This window comes from Benincasa hispida, chromosome 11 (genome assembly GCF_027475165.1).
Source record: "Benincasa hispida cultivar pf3 chromosome 11, pf3_genome.v1.1, whole genome shotgun sequence".
Classification (NCBI taxonomy): domain Eukaryota; kingdom Viridiplantae; phylum Streptophyta; class Magnoliopsida; order Cucurbitales; family Cucurbitaceae; genus Benincasa; species Benincasa hispida.
Window position 1 is genome coordinate 11106905 of NC_143488.1, and position 23767 is coordinate 11130671.

The 23767-nt window shown below is 37.8% G+C and overlaps 1 protein-coding gene and 1 non-coding gene across 2 annotated transcripts; both read left to right on the top strand.

Moving 5' to 3' along the window:
* The first annotated feature begins 10383 nt into the window (after positions 1–10383).
* On the top strand, positions 10384–10486 carry LOC120092328 (small nucleolar RNA R71). Its single transcript, XR_005486033.1, has one exon. It is a non-coding gene; the product is annotated as a small nucleolar RNA R71 (small nucleolar RNA).
* Positions 10487–14812: 4326 nt separating this feature from the next.
* LOC150032381 (uncharacterized) lies at positions 14813–15727 on the top strand. The gene is made up of 2 exons (XM_090306888.1): positions 14813–15029; positions 15132–15727. The coding sequence occupies exons 1-2, from the start codon at positions 14813–14815 to the stop codon at positions 15725–15727; spliced, it is 813 nt and encodes a 270-aa protein (XP_090163014.1).
* Positions 15728–23767: the final 8040 nt, after the last annotated feature.

Below are 23767 nucleotides of genomic sequence, written 5' to 3' on the forward strand. Positions count from 1 at the left end.
ACAACCTGAATCAATGAATCTTCTCTACGTTGAATCCCCATGCGTTAGAACTTTGCCTGTGACACTTCTTAATCATGCGTTAGCTTCTTGTTGAAATCCTGCAATATAACGCGTTAGTGCCACAGTATTTAGTAATAAACATTCTTTTGCATGAGTTTGGTAATGTTTGAGTAATTCCATGTGTTTCTTCTAAAAATAAGGAGAATTTATCATTAAAAACCTTAGTTGTCCTTAAGCATTCCATAAATAATTCTTTGTTATCTCCCTTGTCTTTAGTGTATAGAGTTTGCCTCTCATCATATTCAATTATAAGCTTGAGACAAGAGTTTGGAAAATGTAACAGAGATTGACTCTTTTCTAAAAGGAATAATGTTTAGTTCCAGGTGTAGTAAGTCTTTTATCAACAACTCCTTTCGTTTCTCAAAATATTCCAGGTTTTTCTAAACCAGCAATGCGTTAGATGCTCTTTTTAAGATAGATGCCGGATAACAAGAAAAAATTTATGAATTTTCAATTACCCATGCGTTGTTCTAGGTATCCCACTTTCGTTTTGGCTTGCCGCCATGGGTGTCATGCGAGCATCCAACTACGGGTGAGAATCCTTCACAACTAAACTCATATCTATTATTCATGCGTTTCAAGACACAACTTCTTTAGACTAGATAGAGGAGTTTTATGGGACGTATTGGTCTAGGAGACTTAACTTCGTTTTGGGTTGCCCCCACGGGTGTCATGTGAGCATCCAACTACGACTAAGTGCCTGTTCCAACTTTTTAACTCATGCCACTTTGAAGTTTCTCTTTTGAAGTAATGACAGAGGAGTTGCGTTTAACATTTTTCTATTTTGTTCCCTTTATTTTTGATGTATTCAGTTAATACGTCTAAACTCGGATTTCCTTCATCCCCAAATTTGGAGATGAGCTAAATCCTCATTGCTAAAAGAGAAACAAAATTTCGAAAAGGCTTTGAGAATTCCAAAAGGAGTTTTGAATTAAAGCTTGCATGCGTTAGAAAGAAAACATGTAGTCTTTTTAGAGAAGTTCAAGCTTTGTTGATTTTCCTAACGCCTACTCTGTACTTATAGATTTCACATTGTTGATATCATTGAGGTAAGGCAAAGCACAAGACTAGAAAATAGCTAAAGAACAAAAAAAGTATGTTAAGGTCAAACGCAAGGAAAAAAATGATAGAAATTTTTCATTCATTTTCATAAAATAACATGAAATAAACAAACAAGTCAAACAAATACAAAAGATCATCAAATAAATCAAAATAAAAAATAACCAACACCCCAAAACTTTATTGTGCTGGCGCGTCATCCCTGCGTTCTTCTACAAGGTCTTCATCTATAAAGCGTAAAGGGTTTCTAAGATGAGCAGGTAGTAGAGGCAGGGCAAACATTCCAACCAATACCTGATTAATGTACTACATTGTATAAACAAATTGGTCTTGCATCCTTCTTGTTTGCTGCCTTAAGTAATCTCTTGAACCCTGTTTTTTTGCTGAAGACCTTCGATGGACGCGACCAATGGTTTGAGCTGATCACTAATGAAAGTTTTCAACTCTTCAATGTTAGTGCTGCGTTGAGGTGGTGCTAGCTCTTCACTTCTTCCAACTGGGTCTTCAAAATTTACTGCGTTACTCGAACCTAACCCAGTTGGTTCAAAAATAGTTGGAGAAGGCACAAAATTGGGAATTGGAATTTGTGAGGGCGAAAGAAGTGAACAAGGGATGTCTTGATCTATATAAGTAGGCTCTTGGTGCTTGGATCAAGACTCTCTTCTGGCAGGGCTACTAGTGAGTTTTGGAGAGCGAGGTTTAGGGTTGGCCACGCTTCTTCATCCGTAAGTTTAAGCCTTGCTTTGTAATCTTCATGCTCTGAAGCTTCATCGTTGTGTTCAACTATCTGGATGCATCTTCTTTTGGGGGCGCTTTTAGATGATCGAGGTCTAGTTTCCACTTCTTTGGGAGGTAAGGCAGGCTGATGCGGCGAACCGCAAAGTAAACGCATGATTAACTTGATGTCCATCAGACCGTCGATCTCTTCATGATCATCCCCCAGAGGGATGCCCCCGCGTTCACATAGTGCACAGATCAGCCATGGAAAATAAAGTTGTCCTCTTTTTTTGGTTTTGGTGGCTTTGATCTGATCCCTTATTATTCTCCCAACATCTAAAGGGATGCACTGCATGATACAATAGGTAGTCAAGATGCGTTCTTTCGACAATGTTTCATCGTGCGTTGTAGGCATGATGCTTCTCTTAATCAGATAATACCATAGATTCGTGTCTGGGTTTAGATTCCTGGAAGCTAACATCTTTACTCCATTCTTTGACATTTGCCATTTGCTTCTAGGCCTGGCTACCACTCTTAACGCATCTTCAATTTGGCTCGGCGTTGGTTGTTCCAAGATGCGGTTGCCTTCTGCTTCCGGATTACTCGCGATGTTGAACACTTCATTGATCTTATCGACTGAGAAGCGCACCAATACTCCATAAACAAATGTTGTATTCTTCTTCATGTCAAACTCACTATTGTAGAACTGTAGACAAGGTTGGGCCAAATTCTTGTGTGCTCAACGCAGAACTGACCCCAACCCATTGCGTCTATGGTTTCAGTTATGTATGCTGGCAGTGGGTGGCATTTGGGAAACAAACCTTTCTCTACAAGAATATCATTAAATTGATGCTTCCTTCCCGTGGTCTTTTTAGGTAACGTGTCGGTTACCTTGCGTTTGCCCGCCGCATGTTCCCTGGCTTTCCGCGCTAGCTCTCTCAATTCGTTCTCAAATTCGCTTTGGAGAGCTGACTTCCTTTGCCCCTACCTTACAGGCTGATAATCTTCCAATTCCTTTTCTAACGCATTGTGCCTTGAGCAGCTCCCACGCGTTGCATCCTCAGGACCGGATGCTGACTGCTCATTTTCTTCCTCCAAGATTATTTTTCTCTTTCTTGTCACTCTCTTTGCTTTTGAGGGCCCTTCATTCACGTTATTTTGGCGTGATTGTGACGCGTCTGGACCAAATCCCCTTTCTTCTTCTTCTTCTTCTTCTAATTCTACTTCGAGCATCATTGCGTAGCGCTCTGCTTCATCCAAGTCAAGTGATGCGTTAGGTGGGTCGGAACACATCACTTTCTCTTCTTTTTGGCCTTGATTCAGGCTTGCCAAGATAGCTCCAAACACTTCTTGCTCGTCTCGTCGAGCCAATTTCACCAATTCTTCAAGGTTACACTCTGATGCAGGACTGTCAGAGTTGGGCCTAGGTGGAGTAAATGATGGGGTGCTGAATGGGGTATACGGTGACTCAGGGGATGAGATGATGATGGGTGAATGCGGCGGTTGGCTGGACGCGGCTACTTCAACTGGGTAGATGGTGGCCAAGGGTTGGATTGATAGTAAAGGTGGTGGACACACAGCAGACGATGAGGCGTTATGGAGGTAGATTGGGATGGGGTCATGCGTCGCACACACTAGAGTGATGTTTGGAATGAATGGTGGTGGGGCGGGCTTGGTATATGGCTTTTTGGTAGTCGTGGATGATGAAGGATGTTGCCTTGGTTTTGAAGGGGTTTTGGGTTTTGGTTTAGGGGTGGTTTTGGAAGAGGGTTTTGTGGTTGTTTTGGTGGGCTTCGACCGAGACGGTCACTAGAAGGTGGAGGATGCCCCGTCGTGGAGAGGTTTGGTTGGGATGAGGTTTTTGAGGTTTTTCGAGGGCTCAGGGGAGGCAAAGTTGAAACAGACGAGAAGGAGAGAGCTTACCACCGAGATGTCTCCAAAACTAATGGATTGATTCTGACGACATCGTGGTTGAAGAGTGGTCGGAGAGATGCTTGAGCGAACGGCGGTAAGGGAAACGAGAGGGCTAGGGCTTTTTTTTTCTTTTTCTTTCACAGAGGCTCGAAGGTAATGGAAGAAGAAAAGGAAAACGAAGGGTTTCGTCTTATATAGGTTTGGGAGAAAGAGTGGGGTGACATTAGGTGCCAATTAATGCAAAGTCGAAGGGACGTGTCTCGGGCTTCCAAGTACTCGAGTGCTTTGCATTTTCGAGATGCATCTTTTCCACTTGGGTCATGCGTTTGACTTAAGTCTAACGCATCTGTTATTCCCATCCCAATTATACACAACTTTTTTTTAAAAAAAACAAGTAAATCTCTAACTATGAAGGCAATAACAATGAACAATCAATCTTAAAACACAGACAAACAAACAAACAAACTCAAACGGATTGGTAAAATACATAATGCAAAAAGAACAAGGAAAGAGGAAGCATCTCTGGAATATATGTCGATGCGAATGCAGGGATGCTTCGACGCGGCCTCAGCTGGCTTCGCGTAGTGCGAGATATGACTTTTGATGTTCTATGCCATCTTCAAAGTATGGCTTCACTCTTTGGCCATTTACTTTGAACGCGTTTGTGCCATCCTCCCGCGTTAATTTTACCGCTCCATGGGAAAAGACCGTTTTAATAATGAATGGACCTGACCACTTTGATTTTAATTTCCCTGGAAATAAACACAATCGTGAATTGAATAATAAAATTTTTTGTCGAACAACAAACTCTTTCTTACTAATGTGTTGGTCATGCCAACGCTTTGTCTTCTCCTTGTAGAGCTTGTTGTTCTCGTATGCGTTCAATCGCCACGCCTCAAGCTCATTGAGCTGAAGTTTGCGTTGAGCGCCCACGGCATCCAAGTTCAAATTTAGCTTCCTAACTGCCCAAAAATCTTTGTGCTCCAACTCTAAGGGTAAGCGACAAGCTTTTTCAAATACTAAAGAGTATGAAGACATACCTATGGGGGTCTTGTAGGTAGTCCTGCAGGCCCAGAGTGCTTCATCCAGCCTCTGTGCCCAGTCTTTCCGCGATGCGTTGACAACTTTCTCCAAGATAGATTTTATTTCCTGATTGGATATCTTAGCTTGATCGTTCGTTTGTGGGTGGTAAACGGTACCGATCTTATGCCTAACATTATATTAGGCAAGAAATTTAGAAATGATGCGATTAATGAAATGCGTAACTTCGTCACATATCGGGGCTCTTGGCGTTCCAAAGCGTGTGAAGATGTTCTTGGTAAGAAACTTAGAAACAGTGGATGCATCATTTCTGGCACAAGCTACTGCTTCTACCCACTTTGATACATAGTCTACTGCAAGTAGGATATATTGTTGACCGCAGGACAAGGGAAAAAGTCCCATAAAGTCAGTGCCCCAAACATTAAATAATTCCACTTCAAGAATATTATTTAAGGGCTTTGCGACCCTTGATGAGATATTCCCGGTGTGTTGGTAGGGTCACATTTACGAACATACTCCCTCACGTCTTTGAAAATGGTGGGCTAGAAGTATCTGCTTTGAAGGATCTTCGCAGCGGCTCTTTGCCCACAAAAATGCCCTTCGTAAAGAGAGTCATGACACTCAACCAAGATGCGTTGTGTCTCTTCTATTGGCTTTTTGGCCCTTAATCTCAAATTACTTAATTTTAGTTAATTAATTAATCAATGTTTTGATGATAACAAACTCAATTTTTAATTACTGAAAATCTTAGTGTTTTAATATGTCCATAGCGTAGAGCTCAGAACAACGATTCCAACACCTTTTAAATCACTCAAATCGGAGCTAAAACGAAGACGATATGACCGAAACAAGTCTATAGAGAAAATACCGTGGTGGATGACATGGCATAACCAGACCATTTGCATGTAGACATATGCAGCATATTGGTTGAATGGTGGATCATTAAAAGATTAATATATGATGGACTTTTGATTTTTGGATTTATTTAAAATTTAAAAAAAATGAAATTTAAAAGGAAAATAAATTTAATATTATTTTATGTTTGTGTCTAACAGTTAGTTTTTTTACACATGGTATGTTTTTTATTTTTGAAATGACTTTAAAAACAATGAATTTAAAAATAAAATGAATTAAAAGGAAAAATGAATTTAATATTATTTTCTGTTTGTGTCTAACGGCTAGTTTTTGACACATGGTATGTTTTTTTATTTTTTGGATTAATTTTTTTTAAAAAAATGAATTTCAAAAGAAAAGGAATTTAATATTATATTCTGTTTATATCTAAAGACTAGTTTAGTTTAAAATCTCCACCGTTGATTTTTCTTTTCCAAAATCCAATGGCCCAAATTAATTGTGGTTTCTAAAAATTTTTCCATCTCTATATAAACCATCTTTCTCTCCAAATTTTAAACCAACAAATTTTACATTTCATAATCCTCCAAAACTCAAAAGTTCCATTGTTGCTCTCTCTAAGTTCCGAATATTTTTTTCTTTTCATCTTATTCCTGAGAGAGTGTTATTGTATTGTGAGGATAAACTTGTTGAGTGCTTAAACTTGTAAATCCAGTCTAGTGAGAGTTGTATTGTATTCTTAAAAAATTCCAACATTTGTAACGGTTTGATCTTAAACCGTGGAAAGGATTGGGTTTGCTCTTGAACCCGTAAAAGGAGCGGTGGTGTAACAGTTGGGCTCTAATCCGTGGAAAGAGTCAGAAAGATTTTATTCAAATTCCCAAGAGGCGCTTGTGGAGTGGAGTAGGTCAAGTTTGACCGAACCACTATAAAAATTACGGTGTCTTCTTCTCTAACTCTTTCCTTTTTTTTTTTGTAATTAATTTAAGTAATTTATTGTATGTTTTAGTTTATTCTTATTTATTTGCTAAAATTTGATAGAATTATCATATTTTTGTCATCTTATTTTTCTTATTATTTATAAAAAGTGTATTAATTAGTTTAATTGGATTAATTTAGAAAAAAAAAAAGCTTAATTAAACCCTATTCACCCTCCCCCCAAGGGTTGCCATATTGATCCAACATCTTCCTTCGGAATGCATCGACGCATTATGGAGTCGGGGCCTTGTTTATAGAGAAACGGTTCAAACCAAAAATAAAATTTGTTGTCAGGTACTAACCATTTCTTTTGCTAAGAGTTGAAGTTCCCAGGGAATTGCTTGGTAGTTAAGTAATTAACTATGTTTGCGTACCAAGGTTCCCTGCCTTTAACTCTGAACAGGCTTTCATCAGGAAATGCGTCTTTGATTTCACTTTCTTGATCTTGTATTTCCTGATTTTCTAACCTGGATAGGTGGTCAACCACCTGGTTCTCAGTTCTCTTTCTGTCCTGAATATCAAGGTCAAATTCTTGTAATAGCAGCACCCATCTTATTAATCTTGGTTTTGCATCCTTTTTACTCATCAGGAACTTTATAGTCGAGTGATCCGTATAGATGGTGGCTGACGCACCAACTAAATAAGATCTAAACTTCTCGATGCCAAACACTATAGCCAACATTTCTTTTTCTGTGGTCGTGTAGTGTTCCTGAGAGTCATTCAGTGTCTTGGACGCGTAAGAGATGAGATGTATCAAATTTCGCTTCTTCTGCCCTAACATTGTTCCTACTGCAACATCACTCACGCTGCACATAAGAATAAAACACTGCATCCAATCCAGTGCTATTAGTATCGAAGCTGTGGTCAACACATATTTCAATGTTTCAAATGCGTCACACTAGTCTTCATTGAAATTGTAGGGCCGGTTCGCCTCTAGTAATGTGCTCAGAGGTGGCGCAATTTGAGAAAATCCTCTAACGAACCTTCGATAGAAGCCATCATGCCTTAGAAAACTTCGTAGAGCTTTAACATTTGATGGTGGTGGAAGTTTAGCTATGATATCTATCTTGGCTTCATCAACTTCCAACCCAGCTTTACATATTTTGTGGCCTAAAACAATTCCTTCCATCACCATGAAGTGACATTTTTCCCAATTCAGTACAAGGTTTGTTTCCTCGCATCGAGCGAGGACGGTCTCCAAGTTATCTAGGCATGATTGGAATGAGTCTCCAAAGACTAAGAAATCGTCCATGAAGACTTCGACGGTCTTTTCTAAGAAGTCAGAGAAGATTGCCATCATACACCTTTGGAATGTTCCAGGTGCGTTGCATAGCCCAAAGGGCATGCGTCTAAACGCGAACGTTCCAAAGGGACAGGTGAATGTTGTCTTTTCCTGATCTTCTGGGTCAATCAAAATATTGTTATAACCAGACTATCCATCAAGAAAACAATAAAATTCTTTGCCAGTAAGTCTGTCAAGCATTGGTTAATGAAAGGAAGGTGGAAGTGGTCTTTCTTAGTTGCCGTGTTGAGCTTCCTATAGTCCATACAGATGCGCCAGCCCGTGACAGTCCTTGAAGGAATGAGTTCATTAATGCTATTGACTATCACAGTTGTTCCCCCTTTCTTGGGAACGCATTGAACTGGGCTTACCCAGCTACTATCGGATATAGGATAGATCACTCACGCGTCCAACCATTTTAAGATTTCTTTCTTGACCACTTCCTTCATTATGGGGTTCAGCCTTCTTTGAGGCTCAATCGATCCCGACTTTCCTTCTTCCAGCCAGATCTTATGCATGCAATAAGATGGGTTGATGCCATGGATATCTGCTAGTGTCCAACCTATTGCACACATGTGCTTTTTCAGCATCTGCAAAAGAGAGTGTTCGTTGGCTCAGTAAGACTCACGGAAATAATTATAGGTAAAGTTTTGTTTGTTACAAGGAAGGCATATTTCAGGTGACTAGGTAATAGTTTCAACTCGAGTTCTGGTGTTTCCTCTAGTGATGGACGCGTTGGTTTCGTCCGTCGCACTCAGACTTGGCGGCTCTAGTTCTTTCATGTTCTCCTCCAACGCAAGGACCTCACACACATGGGTCACTTCTTCTTCAGGCAACTCTATACTATTTAGTTGACATTCTTCACTATCCGAGAACTTTAATGTGTTTAACACATTAAACTTCACCTCTTGATTATCTACGTGCATAGTTAATTCTTCTTTATGCACGTCTATTAAAACTTTCCCAGTAGCTAGAAAGGGGTGTCCAAGAATAATTGGTACCTCCCTATCTGCTTCATAGTCCAATATGATAAAATCTGCTGGGAATAGTTGTCAACCTTTACCAGAACGTCTTCAATCTTTTCTTTAGGGTACTTGATTGTTCTGTCAGCAAGTTGAAGAGTACTCAATTCCCAGTTTCTTAAAGATTGAGGTGGCATGAGATTAATGCTAACTCCCACATCGCACAATGCATGTACCACGTCTAACCCTCCTATCGAGCATGGGACTATGAAGCTCCCAGGGTCCTTCTGTTTCTTGGGTAGACTATTGCTTACTAATGCATTGCATTCCTGCGTTAGCGCAATTACCTCCGTCTCGCTGACTCTCCTTTTCTTCATCAAAATGTCCTTCAAAAATTTGACATATGTTGACATTTGCTCCAAGGCCTCTATAAGTGGAATGTTGATATGCAATTACCTCAGGAGCTCAAGAAAGTGCTTGAATTGTTGTTCATCATTCTTCTTCATCAACCGTCTAGGGAATGGTGCATTCAGTGGCACCACAGGTTTTCCTGTGTTAGACGTCCTTGGTTCTGAATGGCTTGTGGTCTCAGGCATTCTTTCTTCTTGATCTTCTATTGCCATTTAATTTGTGTTGCGTTCTTTTGAAGGACTGCTATTTCTTGGATTCATTCTTCTTTCTTCAAGAGCTTTGCCACTTCACAATGTCACCGCTTGACATTGCTCCTTTCCATTGTTCCGAGGAGTTTCAATATTGCTAAGCAAAACTCCAGGCTGGCTATTCTTCAACTCACTCGCTATCTACCCTACCTGTATCTCCAAGTTTCTAATAGATGACGCCTGACTTTTTAGCAACGCATCATTCTAGGTGATGCACTCCTTTAATAGGTTCTCAAGCGAAGATCCTGAGCTCGATGCCTGTCCTCCTTTATTAAAGGGCTATTGGTGTGGCTGATGCATTGGTTGGAATGCAGGCGGCGGTCTTTGCCTTTGCTGTTGGTTTGCCCCTGAGTGGTGCTCTTGTTGGTTTCCTGTCCAAGAAAAATTTGGATAGTTCCTCCATCTAGGATTATATGTATTGGAAAATGGGTTGTTTTTAATAAAGCATACTGACTGCGGATTCTGTGGGCAATCAGTATAGGAGTGAGGATCTCCACAGCCCACATAGCTAACCATGGGCTGCCCGAATGCTTCTACTTGATTCACCTTCTGTTGATTTTATGCGTTCTCTAGCGATATGTTCTGCAAAAGGTTGGTCATCATAGCCACTTGTGCAGATAGTGTGGCTATTGCATTGGAATCAATAGAATTAACATTCTGAGATCTCTTCTTTCTGTCAGCTCTTCTGACACACGTATCGTCTACCCATTCCATGTTGTGCTTAGCAATGCGGTCTAATATCTTCTTAGCTTCAGTGTAAGATTTATCCATAATTCCACCAGTTTCCGCTGCATCGACTGCCATCTGTGATGCTCTATTCAATCCACCATAAAAAGTCTCCATCTGGATAGTTAGTGCTAGTCTATGGTTCGGGCAATTTTTTACCAATCCCTTAAAATGCTCCCATGCGACACTTAAGGTCTCAGCTTTTTTTGTTCAAAGTTCATAATCTCTCGACGCCTCCTCGCGTTGGTGGTAGGTGGGAAGTATTTTTGCATAAATTTCTCCACCAACTTCTCCCAGGTAGTGATTTCACCAGGCTTCAATGAGCTTACCCATTGTTTTGCATCATCACTCAAAGAATAGGGGAACAAAGATAGCCTGATCGCCAATAGGGTGATTCCAGGAATCACAAATGAGTTACACGTTTCCACGAAATGATTCAAGTGGGCGTGAGGATCTTCTCCACGACCACCCTCAAATTGTTCAGCAGTCTGGAGCATTTGAAGCATTACAGATTTCATCTCGAACCTCGTCCCATCTGGCGTTGGGTATATGATTCCTGGTGAGAAATCATACAGTACAGGGGACGCATACTCCCTCATGGGATGCGTGCTACTGTTCACCATTAGGATCGGATTTTGCACAGCATAAGCTAGTTGATGAGCTAAGTTTTGATTTTCCTGGTTGTCCACCATTGCTTGTTGTCTGTTCTGTTGTCTGAGAAATTGCTGCCTCAACCTTCGACGACGATTAGATCGGTTTCTACGTCGGAAGGTCCTTTCAATCTCGGGGTCGTATATAGTTTGGGAGTGCTCTCCCTGCTCATAAACATTCACAAGCTTAGGCTTAGCTCGTAATAATCCCTCGACTGAAGTGTTCCTACAAAAGATACTAACGAAATTTCTGATTAGTTTTGTTTCTGAATCCCCGGCAATGGCGCCAAAAACTTGTTTGTTGATATCGTGATTCGCGCTAGGAGTGTATTGTATAAAATGACTTGGAAGAATTTCTAAGTATGAATGATGCGTTGATGCTTTGATGCGTTTGTGTAGTTGTAATGCATTGGTGCATTATAGATGTGCAACAGAATGCACGACAGTCCACTATTTGACGTTCAAGTTTTCCTAAATCAGACCCAAGTATAAATCCAATTTAGGTTCCTGGTAAGTCCAAGGTCGAACTCAGGGATTCAGGTTAAGCTAATGCAGACCTTGCGTTATAGCTATTGTAGGGGTTTCCTAAATGTATGAAGAAATGTGTTATTTAAACTAAAGTGCTATGTATGCTTGTGCAAGAAGATACAAAAGAGTTGAGTAGTGAGTGATGGATCATCCGAAAATGGATTTTAATGTAAGTGGTATGCATCGATCTAAGATGAATGTACACGAACTAGAATCTGATGAATAAGATGATTTTTTTATCTTTGTTTATGCGTTAGACTTTATTCAACATTCCTCAATGCGAATAACATACAAAACCTATCTCTAGGATGCATGTGTCAAACACAGGATGCAATAAACACCAGTAAGTCTATCCCTAGATATACTAGGCATTCTACTTGATGCGAGCTTATTTATTCTCTCGAATAGTCTAAGCTAAAGATGTTTTTACTAATTAATCAAGTTGGCTTAAGCGTTTGACATGAAATTTTTCATGAAGTATAGATGCATCCAACATAAACAAGAAATAAACAATGGCAAAGTCTGATGGATCAAATATATGAATTTATAAAGAAGCAAATTGTCTTTACAAAAGTAATATTTAATCAGATAAAATGAAAGCGATAAATGAGATGAAAGGAACTGAGTCAAGCCACAGAGTACAATCTCTTGTATCTCTTTGGCTCAATTCTAGTTGTGTACAATCACTTGTATAAGAGTTGAACGAAGTGTCTCTCTCAAGCTCGACTTCCTCCACTCCTTGACCAGCGATGATGGTGGTTCTCTTCCCTTCTGATCTTCTTGGCACCACAACACAGTTTCTAAAGATCTACAACTATGACTACGCTAATACAGAGAGTGAGAATCTTGAAATTTCTTCTAAACTCGAACTCTGGAAGGATTTCATCTATTTAAGGCATTGGTCATCTCCAGCTTTGTGATGGGCAGAATTAAAGTCCATGCCCTATTCAACCGCCTGACACTCGGAAGCTTTTCAGACGCCGCCTGCTACAGGTGCTCACACTTGCAAGTGGTGATTTGACATAAACAGCCTGAATCAATGAATCTTCTCTGTATTGAATCCTTCCGACGCATGGCCCATGCGTTAGAACTTTGCCTGCGACACTTCTTAATCATGCGTTAGCTTCTTGTTGAAATCTTGCAGTATAACGCGTTAGTGCCGCAGTATTTAGTAATAAACATTCTTTTGCATGAGTTTGCTAATGTTTGAGTAATTCCATGCGTTTCTTCTAAAAATGAGGAGAATTTATCATTAAAAACCTTAGCTGTTCCAACTTAAGAGCAAAAATAACTTGTATTTCTACAAGTTATCACTAATCCATTTACGAGCTAATAGGGGGACCTCGTGGACCTACAGATCATGGGCTCCAACGATCCAAGATTAATTGGCTAAACTCTTTACACCGAATTAACCCTCATTCGTTAACTATTGGGTCACTCCACTAAAGCCCATAGTTGCACTTCCCTCACTGTAGATATATTATGTCCACTCGATATAACCATGATTAGTAAGTTAACCCTTCAAGGTTGTTTGTAATAGCGCCTAGGTCAAATGTTTGTTTTACCTCAGAGATTACCTCTTTTTCCTTAAGTCTCACTGATCCTCTAATGAACAATTTGTTTTTTATCCGATCAACAAACCGAGTCCTTCTTGGGCCAATAAGAGGGTGGGGCTCCTTGCTCAAGACCCAGAGTCAACATTTAAGGGAACAACCTCTCTACTATCCCTAAAAGCAGGTAGGAGGAGTTCCATCTTGCACTCTATGTCCTCAGCTATCTACCCGTTCTTACCCCTGAAATTGAGGTTTATTGGGCTGAAGCTGTTGAGCCACCCCTCACCTATGCAAATCTAAGGATAATTCCGAATAAATAGAAGTTCATAGTTAGCTTAGGATTAAGGTCAAGTTACCTAGGTCATTGTTTTGCAATAGTCAGTCTTATACAGTAATCAACATTATAAAGTAAGAGTGACTAATTTCGTGGTCCGATATTGTACAAACCCATTGAATAGAACGCCCTCACTCCTAATGTCATAACATGTACGAATTAGGATCACATCGTCTATAGCACTTTACAACTTCTTATAACAACTACAGGGTGGGTTGCATCCAATAGTGTTACCAGAATAAGGCACCCAATCTTATTCATATACTATAGATCCTTTTGACTATTGACTCGAACCTGGTCCACTTTTATATCTCCGCATAAAGTTCAAGTACTCATGTAATAGTCATGGATCTTTTTAGTTTATTGGATTTATTTCTAAAATGAAATAACCAATTTATATATTCAATAACAACTTATTGAATTTTCAAAATAAGTTTAAATGTTTACAAACCACGAGTTTTAGGACATAAAACCCAACATTTTTAGCATCCCAAGCTGCTAGTATCTGAAAGAAGATTTATAGCATCATGCAGTTCGACAAGGAGGCCCTTCATGAGTATTGGAATCGATTCAAAAAAACCTGTTCCAAGTTTCCCCATCATCAGATCTCAGATTGGCTCTTGATCCAATACTTTTATGAGGGACTCATGCAAACCGACAAAAGCAACATAGATGCAGTTGTAGGAGGAGCCTTAATCAATAAAACCCTGACTAAGGCAATGAACCTGATAGTTACTATGGCAGAAAATTTTCAATAGTTTGGAACCAAAGCTACAGTTAGTGTTAAATTCGCCTATAAGGTAAGTGGACTTAAGAAAGAAATATTTGACTTAGTTCTATTGTAAAGCAGCTAGCAAAGGTAGAGATTGGATAGCTCGCTATTGTTTGCCAAGTGTGTCGTGGAACTAGCCATTTAGCTGACATTTGCCCAAGTGCTCTACAAGAAGCAAAGCCTGAGGTAAATACCGTTGGAGGCTATAATTTCAATGGGCAAAAAATAAGTCGAGACCCATTCAATCAGACTTATAATTGGGTGGAGAGACCACTCAAACTTCAAATGGGGAGGACAGAAGAAGCAGGCTCAGCCCTAGTCATAGAGCTTCATCTAGTTCAGGTATGTCTTTAGAAGATATGGTTAAAAGTCTTGCTGATAATCATTTTAAATTTCAAAGTGCCATTGATTCTTTGGGGACCCAAGTCTCTCAACTAGCCACCTCGATGAGTAAATTAGAGAGACAGTCTGGCAAACTCCCATCTCAACCAGAATTAAACCCTAGAGAAAATGTAAGTGTAATCACGTTGAGGAGTGGCAAGGAGTTAGAGCCACCTACTGAGTCAAAGAAGCTAGAATTGGAAAGCCCAGGAATTTCTTCTTCGAATTCAACCATCTTACCACCACAAAACAAATAGGGTGTATCTTTTCACCCTTATCCTCCTTTAGATGCATATGTGCCTAAAGCGCCTTTTCCTTCCAGGCTTGCAAGGCCCAAGGAACCGATGGTTGACAAGGACAAGGAGCTTTTAGAGATGTTTAGAAGGGTAGAGATAAATATTCCTCTCCTCGATGTTGTCAAGCAAATTCCTAAATACGTCAAATTCCTAAAGGAGCTTTGCATGAGGAAGAGACAAGCCAAGGAAAATGAGAGAATGGTGGTAAGTCAATCTGTGTCTGCGATCCTTCAGAAAAACTTGCCTAAAAAACAAAATAATCTAGGTATGTTTTCTCTTCCTTGTATCATAGGAAAAATGAAAATTGATAAAGCCATGCTAGATTTCAGTGCATCAATAAATGTTATGCCTTATTCAATTTATCAAGAATTGAAATTAAAATACCTAACTGAAACTGGAACTGCGATTCAATCAGCTGATAGGTCTTTTATACACCCATTAGAAGTCATAAAGGATATCGTAGTTCAGGTCAATGACTTGCTTTCTCCTATTGATTTCTATGTTCTTAAGATGGAAGAGCCCACATCTATCTCATTTGCCTCCATCTTGCTTGGGCGGCCTTTTATGAAGGTGGCCAAGATTAATATTGATGTGGATGAGGGCACTTTATCTGTGGAGTTCGATGGTGAGTTGGTTAAGTTTAATATTTTCGATGCTACGAAATCTTCCACCATAGGGCAAATACATTCTTTGTGCCATATTGATGTTTTTGAATCTCTTGAGCATAAGGTTATATGGGACGTCTATGACGACGATAGGGATAACTCAGGAGATTTAATCCCACTTGGAGAGCTTACCACCTTGTCTATGACTAAGCCGGTAGGTATGTCCTCTTATTCTGATGATGAATCTTCTGACAAGGTGCTTCCTTCTATTTTGCAGGCACCTAAATTGGAGTTGAAGAATCTTCTAGACCACCTGAAGTATGCGTATCTAGGGGAAGCTAAGACCTTGCTTTTATAATTTCAAAGAACCTAACTAAGGAACAAGAAAAGTAGTTGGTTGAGGTATTGCAAAAATACAGGTTGGCTATTGGATGGATGTTGGACGACATAAAAGGTATTAGCCCTACTGTGTGCATGCATCGGATTTCTTTTGAAGATGGAGCTAAGCCTTGTCGACACCCCCAACGATGTCTGAATCCTATCTTAAATGAGGTAGCAAGCCAACCACATGTTCAAAAAAAGAGGAAAAATACGTCTATGGTATGAGATCACTTTATTAAATGCTCTGAATATAGTAATGATGATCCACATACTAAATGTAATTATTGCGATATGGTGTATGCATGTCATCTAAGAAGGAATGGAAATTCAACAATGAGAATGCATCTTGAACATTATTGTAAAAAAAAAAAATCCATATCAGATAAAAAATAGTAAGTTAAATATAACTCAGACCAAGTTGGTATTTAAGAATAAAGAGGGTGGTGAGGGTGGTAATACAACAACAATTAAATATAAGATGTTTACTATTGAGAATTTTCAAAGATTAAGTGTTGAGATGATCACATTTGATGAATTGTTATTTAAATTTATGGAGAACGAGGAATTTAAGAGGTTTGTGGAAGGGACTTCGATGTTTTAGTAGAACCAAAATTTGCTATTTGCCTTCTTGAACTACAATTTCTAGGGATATTTTAGGAATATATGCTAATTTGGAATAACAATTGAGAGACATTTTTGTGGATGAAGGATATAGAGTCTCCCTTATGTCCAATACTTGGGCATCGATTCAAAATATTAATCATATGTTTTTTACTGCACACTTTATTGATAGGATATGGAAGCTACATAAGAGAATTATTAGTTTCTCTTATATTGAGAACCATAGAGGGAAAACAATATGAAAAAAGTTGGAGAAATGTTTGAAAAAGTGGGGTATTGAAAGGGTTTTAACATTAACTATTGATAATACTTCATCAAATGATACAACCATTGCTTACCTAAAGAAGCGTTTTAAACATGGATTGGTGTTGAATGCTGATTTCTTGCATGTTAGATGTTGTGCATATATATTGAATTTTATTGTTTGTAATGGCCTGAAAGATGTGAATAATTCATTGATTCGAATTCCAAATGGTGTGAGGTTTGTTAGATCTTTTTCTACTAGACTTGCTAAATTTAAGAAGTGCATTGAAGAGGAAAATATATCTAGTAAGAGTATGTTATGTCTTGATGTTCAAACTAGATGAAATTTTACATACTTGATGCTTGATGCGGCTGAAAAGTTTGAAAAGGCATTTGAGAAGTTAGAAGACTACGACACAGTTTACATGAATGAGGAGAGTAAACCAACCATCCAAGATCAAAAAATTGCTAGAATATTTACCAAATTCCTGTCGATATTTTATGAAGTAATTGTTAGGTTTTCAAGGTCTCTTATCTTACTTCCAATACGACCTTCCACAAGATTAGTATTATTTAAAATTGCATAAGAAAATATTCAAGTGTAGTTGGTGTTGAAAATTTATTTTTGTGTGAAATGGCAATGAAGATGCAAGCGAAGTATGATAAGTATTAGGGGAAAAGCGTAAAAACAAATTTCCTTTTATATGTTGCGTCGTTTTGGACCCACATTTCAAGATGAAATATCTTATGTATTGTCTGAATGAGTTGTTTGATATGGATGGGCAAAAGAAGTCAGAAATAAGGTTCAGGATGTTTTGAGAAAATTGTTCAATGAATATTGTTTGTCAATTGTTAATCATGGTTTATCTTCATGTCCAAGTATGAGTCAATCTTTAATTTGTAATGGTAGTAGCTCAACGACTACATCTACTACTACTTCTACTGTTAGTAATGCTTCAAAGATTTTTCATTTTGATTTTGAAGATATGGAAGAAGCTGATACCTAAAGTGTGGATACAAAAGTTGATATTTACTTATTGAAGTCTCGTATTAAACATGTGGAGAAATTGATATCTTAGATTGGTGGAAAGGAAATTCTTCTAGATACAAAGTTCTTAACAAAATTTCATGAGATCTTTTAGCAATTTCGATATCCACAGTTGCTTCTGAGTCTGCATTTAGTACTAATGGGAAAGTAATCAATAATTTTCATTCAGCGTTAACTTAGGATTAAGGTCAAGTTACCTAGGTCATCGCTTTGAAGTAGTCAGTCTTAAATAGTAAACTACATTATAAAGTAAGAGTGACTCATTTTCGTGGTTTGATCTTATACAAACCCTTTTGCATAAGGACACCCCCACTTCTCATGTCCAACATGAACGAATTAGGATCACTTCATTTGTAGCAGTTTACAACTCCTTGTAACAACTACAAAGCGGATCGCATCCAATAGTGTTACCAGAATAAGGTACCCAACCTTATCCATATACTATTGATCATTTTGACTATTTACTCGAACTTGATCCACCTTTATGTCTCCACATAAAGTTCAAGTACTCATCCAATAGTCAAGAGACTTTTAGGTTTATTAGATTTCTATTCAAGCAATAGATCTATTCAATAACACCTTGATTGAATTTTCAGAATAAGTTTCACGAGTTTTAGGATATAAAACCCAACAAACTCCCACTTGGACTAAAACTCCAGTGGTAACTTATATATCCGACATATAAGACTGAGTTTCTGAGTTTTACAGAGAAATACAATAAACTACAGCATCCCATACCCATCTTTTACCATTCAGTGTCTCTATACCCGATATTTCTCCCAGTTGCCCTATGTTATCTGGTATTCCTAATCCTACTAGATAATTCTTAAACACTTTAGCTGAGAGAATCATTGTAGACATTGATTAGTATACAATAGGCTTTTGAATTTGATTAGTATACATTATTCATAAATAAAACTATATGGGATTGCATCTTATTTTCAATAATGGCTAGGAAGCACACTTTCTTCCCACTACATTGAGGTACTCTCAACTCTTTGAGTAAGATGCATCTGACCTATCACAACAACTCTTTGTTAACAGTCAGATCTAGAAATCTTTAAACTCTTTATACTTTGATCTAGCAATTTAAATATCTAAATATTTACAAATGGCTTTTAACAATTTGATTCTTAACTGAGGTTGCCTGAACAAACATAATTTTTGAAAATGAACATTTCATTTATCCAAAAATATATACAATTTATTCTTAACAAGATTTACAAAAGTAGTAACATCAAGCAGCAACTTCTCCCACTGGATGAGCAGAGCAAATGGTCCTAAGGACAAGCTAGCCTAGCTACCTTTCTCTACTCTCTTTTCGACAAGATATTGAGGATAGTGTCTCCTCCAGTGCCCTTCTTCATTGCAGTGGAAACATTTTCTTTGCAGTGTTATCTTTGCCTTTCTTTCCAGTAGGTATCTTCTTCCCTTTCCCTTTTCCTTTCTTCACAAGAATACTCTTACTCTTTGAAGAGGAGGCAACATCAGGCTTGGAGGACATTCCCCTCTTCTCGACAGTAGTAACATTTACTTCTGACACCAAACCCTTTGTTCCCAACAATATCTGGTATGCCTGTAGCTCATTTAGTAGAGTAGTCAAGTTGTATTCAACTTTATTCATTAATGCATTCGAAATTGCAGAAAATTCTTCGAAAGAGATTCTAGAATAAATCCAACTTGACTTCTCTTATCTATGATAGCACCATTTACTTCTGTCATATTAAAGTAGATCATCATGTCCAGGACATGTTCACGAACATTGGTCCCAACTTTCATGCGATTGTTGTAAACGTATTTGATGGCATCATGCCTTAAGGTGAAGGAAAGTTGTCCAAACATCCCTCGCAGAGATTCCATAATCTCTTTGACAGTACTCATATCCTCTTTGCCAACACATCAGATAAGGTGGCAAGGATATAAGGACGGGCTTAATCATTAGCCTTGACCCATCTGTCAGACATATCCCGAACACTTCAGTTTGTGTTAGAGCTAGGAATGGGAGGACAATCCTTAGTTAAGACAAACCACAAATCGTCTATCACAAGTATCATGTTCAAATTTGATTTCCAATTCATATAATTATCCCCTATGAGTTTATCCGATGCCAACACTTGTATGATTGAACTCATCATTCTGAAATTTTAAATCCAATCAAGTTTTAGCAATTTTAATAATGTACCCAAGATTATTCTTTTTCTACTATAATACATCAAGACATTCTTGAATAAATACTACCTCTAGAATAACTCATATTCTGATAGTCATTTAGGTACCACTTTTGGTCATATATTATTAAAACTTAATAATTCTGTAAGTATAAACTCACCGTTTTCAGACGTCGAAGATCATTAAGACCAAAGAAATCCTATCCATTTCTGGAGCTTGAGTTGTTCCGAATCCTATGTTACAACCCTCCGAGGGGATAACCGTCTAAAAAATAAATGACTAGCAAAGGGCCGCTTAAAACTAACTAACAAGCGCAACATAGAAATCTCATGGTCCAAACTAACAGAAGAGACCGCAGGATATGTTGACACATTTCCTTCACCCACTTACTATGAACTACTTCCTTCGTTCACCTTGATATGGACTCATACAAAACACTTTTCGAATGAAGGTCACTCCTAGGATGACACGAAGCGTGATATGAATCTCACGGTGTGAACTATGTGGAGATGTGGCTGTTGAAATCGTACACTTGATTTTTGTTCGAACAACTTCCCCTTATTCACCCGAATCTAAATTTAAGCTAAAAAATACTTTACGAATGGAGGTCACTCCTAAGGTGATACGAAATACTGCTTAAATCTAGATTGTGAACTCTTAGGGACGCAAGAGCTAAGAATAACATATCGCGTATGTTATTAATCTCCCGCTGAAGTTTTCTAATAACTCTATCATATAGAATTTATTGACTACCACTGAAGTGTTCTAATTTTTGGGTAACTTTATACTTAGGTTCTTTTCCGGCTAATAAAAATAACCCTAAGCCTATGTGGTTTATCCAAGTATAACTCTTATAATTGGACTTAAACTTACGATGTTTAGGTGATAAACCCTTTTATTACCTCACATCGTTCATGAATACGTATTGCCAAATCGTTTAGTGTTTGCTTGATCGTTTAGCAACCAACGGCTATCGCTTAGTAAAGCAACACGATCATGTAGTGTTTTCCTTCTATCGTATAGTGTCATCGTCTAACGCATGAAGCTAAACGATCGCTGATCTTTATAGTTTAGTGTCGCGTCTTGATTGTTTAGCGCACGTCCAAGGTAAGCGGTTTCCTAGTGCTATCGCATAGCTCTCGATGCATCGCCCAGATGTCGCTCATAGGTAAATAAATGCTAAAGACTCTTGGGAAGATCATAATCAAAAGTAAACGGTCATCAAATCAAGACCGCCAATTAGCAAATTAAACACCCGAAGCTAACGATGAGTCTAATGCATGAAGCTAAAGCTTAGATTGAAATAAAGGCCTGGAATCTGCAACTTGGCAACTTGTTTCTTCGAAAATAATTTCATATCAGTAAGACATAGTAGTAATTACATATTAAATTCATATAAAAGCACCCCCACCAAACCAAAATTAAATAGAATTGAATGCTTATTTGATGCTCTGATACCAATTGTTTGATCAGTAGCAGCACGCAGCAGAAGAGAATAGGATCCATAAACACTCTAATTCATTAATTTTGGCTGAAAATATACATGCTAAAACAGAGTTTAATGTGTTTCAAGAACATACCTTAGGCTGAACCGTTAAAATCTTGATTTCCAGCTGTAAAATCCTCTAAATCCTTGTGCAGACCACCACAAGATCTTCCCTACTATTCACTTAGTGCTCTAGATTAAGTTGTGAGACTCAAAATAAGCTAGAATTAAAGGGAAATTAGAGATAGCTCACTGCAACAACCCAAAATGAAAAACATCTTCTTCATCTGAATTTTTCAGAAAAAATTCATTTGGTTGCATCATCTTCACTTCACTCCAATCTCTTCAATATATTGTAGACTATCATGCAAAGAGATTTGATGCATGCGATGCAGCTCATGCTTGGAGTTTAATGAAGGAAGAGGTGGGTTTCTTTGTGAGCTACTTGAAGATGAACATAAAAGCTTATTTTTCAATTTTCAAAATCCAATTTTGATTTTAAAATCATATTTTATTTCTAAAATCAAAATTTATTAATTTTAAAAATTAATTTCATAAATTAATTTTCTAGTAAAATTAATAAATAATTATTTAAATAATTTGTAATATCCAATATTAAATTAATTTTTACACAAATTTATCTTCATATATTTAAATCATATTTAAATATATTTTCTCCAATTTCGTTTGATTCTAATTTGAATGTTTCAAATTTAACTTATCATGCTACTCTAGAGCTAATCCATTTTCAAGCTAGTAGGGGAACCTTGTGGACCTACAGATCATGGGCTTCAACGATCCAAGATTAATCGGCTATACTCATTAGACCGATCTACCCCCATTCGTTAACTAATGGACCACTCCACTAAAACTAGTTGAACTTCCCTCACCGTAGATATATTATGCCACTCTATATAACCATGATTAGTAAGTTAACCCTAAATACCCAAATAGTTGAACTTCCCTCATCGTAGATATATTATGTCCACTCCGAGATATATAATCTACCCCCATTTGTTAACTAATGGGCCACTCCACTAAAACCCATAGTTGAACTTCCCTCATCGTAGATATATTATGTCCACTCTATATAACCATGATTAGTAAGTTAACCCTTCACGTTGTTCATAATAACGGATGGGTCAAATCTCTGTTTTACCCCCGAAATTATCTCTAGTTCCTTAAGTCCCCACCGATCCCCTAATGAACAATTGTTTTGTGATCCAATCAACAAAACTGAGTCCCTCTCAGACCAATGAGAGGGCAGGGCCCCTTGTTCAAGACCCGGAATCAGGACTTAAGGGAATAACCTCTCTACTATCCCTAAAACGAGTAGAAGTGAATTTCCTCTTGTACCTTATGTTCCCAGCTATCTACCCAGTCGTACCCCTGAAATGGGAGTCTTATTGATCTGGTGCTTTTAAGCCAACCCTCACCTATGCAAATTAAAGGGTAATCCCGAATAAACAGGAGTTTATAATTAGCTCAAGATTAAGGTCAAGTTACCTAGGTCATCGCTTTGAAATAGTCAGTCTTAAATAGTAAACAACGTTATAAAGTAAGAGTGACTCATTTCGTGGTCTGATCTTGTACAAACATTTTTGCACAAAGACACTCCCACTCCTCATATCCAACATGAACGAATTAGGATCACTTTGTTTGGAGCACATTACAACTCCTTGTAACAACTACAGAGCATGTCGCATCCAATAGTATTACCATAATAAGGTACCCAATTTTATCCATATACTATAGATCATTTTGACTATCTACTCGAACCTGATCTACCTTTATGTCTCCACATAAAGTTCAAGTACTCATCGAATAATCAAGGGACTTTTAGGTTTATTGGATTTCTATTCAAGCAATAGATCTATTCAATAACACCTTTATTGAATTTTCAGAATAAGTTTCATTAGTTACATACCACGAGTTTTATAACATAAAACCCAACCGATAGAAGTCTAATAGATTAGTTTTACCGAATATTTGCTAATTGTAATTGTGATTATTTAACTTTAAGCTTATTAATTTTGTTGTGTCTTGGAATTTCAAAATTGGTTTTCAAAACATAAAAATATATTTTGAATACTGGAAATAATTTAAATTCATTGTTTGATTGGATTTAAAATTTAAAATTATATTTAGAAAATGTTGTAAACAAAGAGGGAAAAAAATTAGAAGGAAATTTTAAATTATAGAAATTTATAAAATAGGAAAAAAAAAGAGAAAGAACACCCAAACCGCAAACTCGAACTGAACCGCATCACATATATGCGATTTGATTTGGTTTTGTCCGAACTCAACAAGCGATTTTCTTCGGTTTCAAATAATAAATTTTTAAAATTTTTCGTTCAATTCGATTTGAATCCTAAAAGCTGTGAACACTCATAGATCACACATTAAAGCATATGACGATTGTACTATAGTGGCACATAGAGGAATGAAGA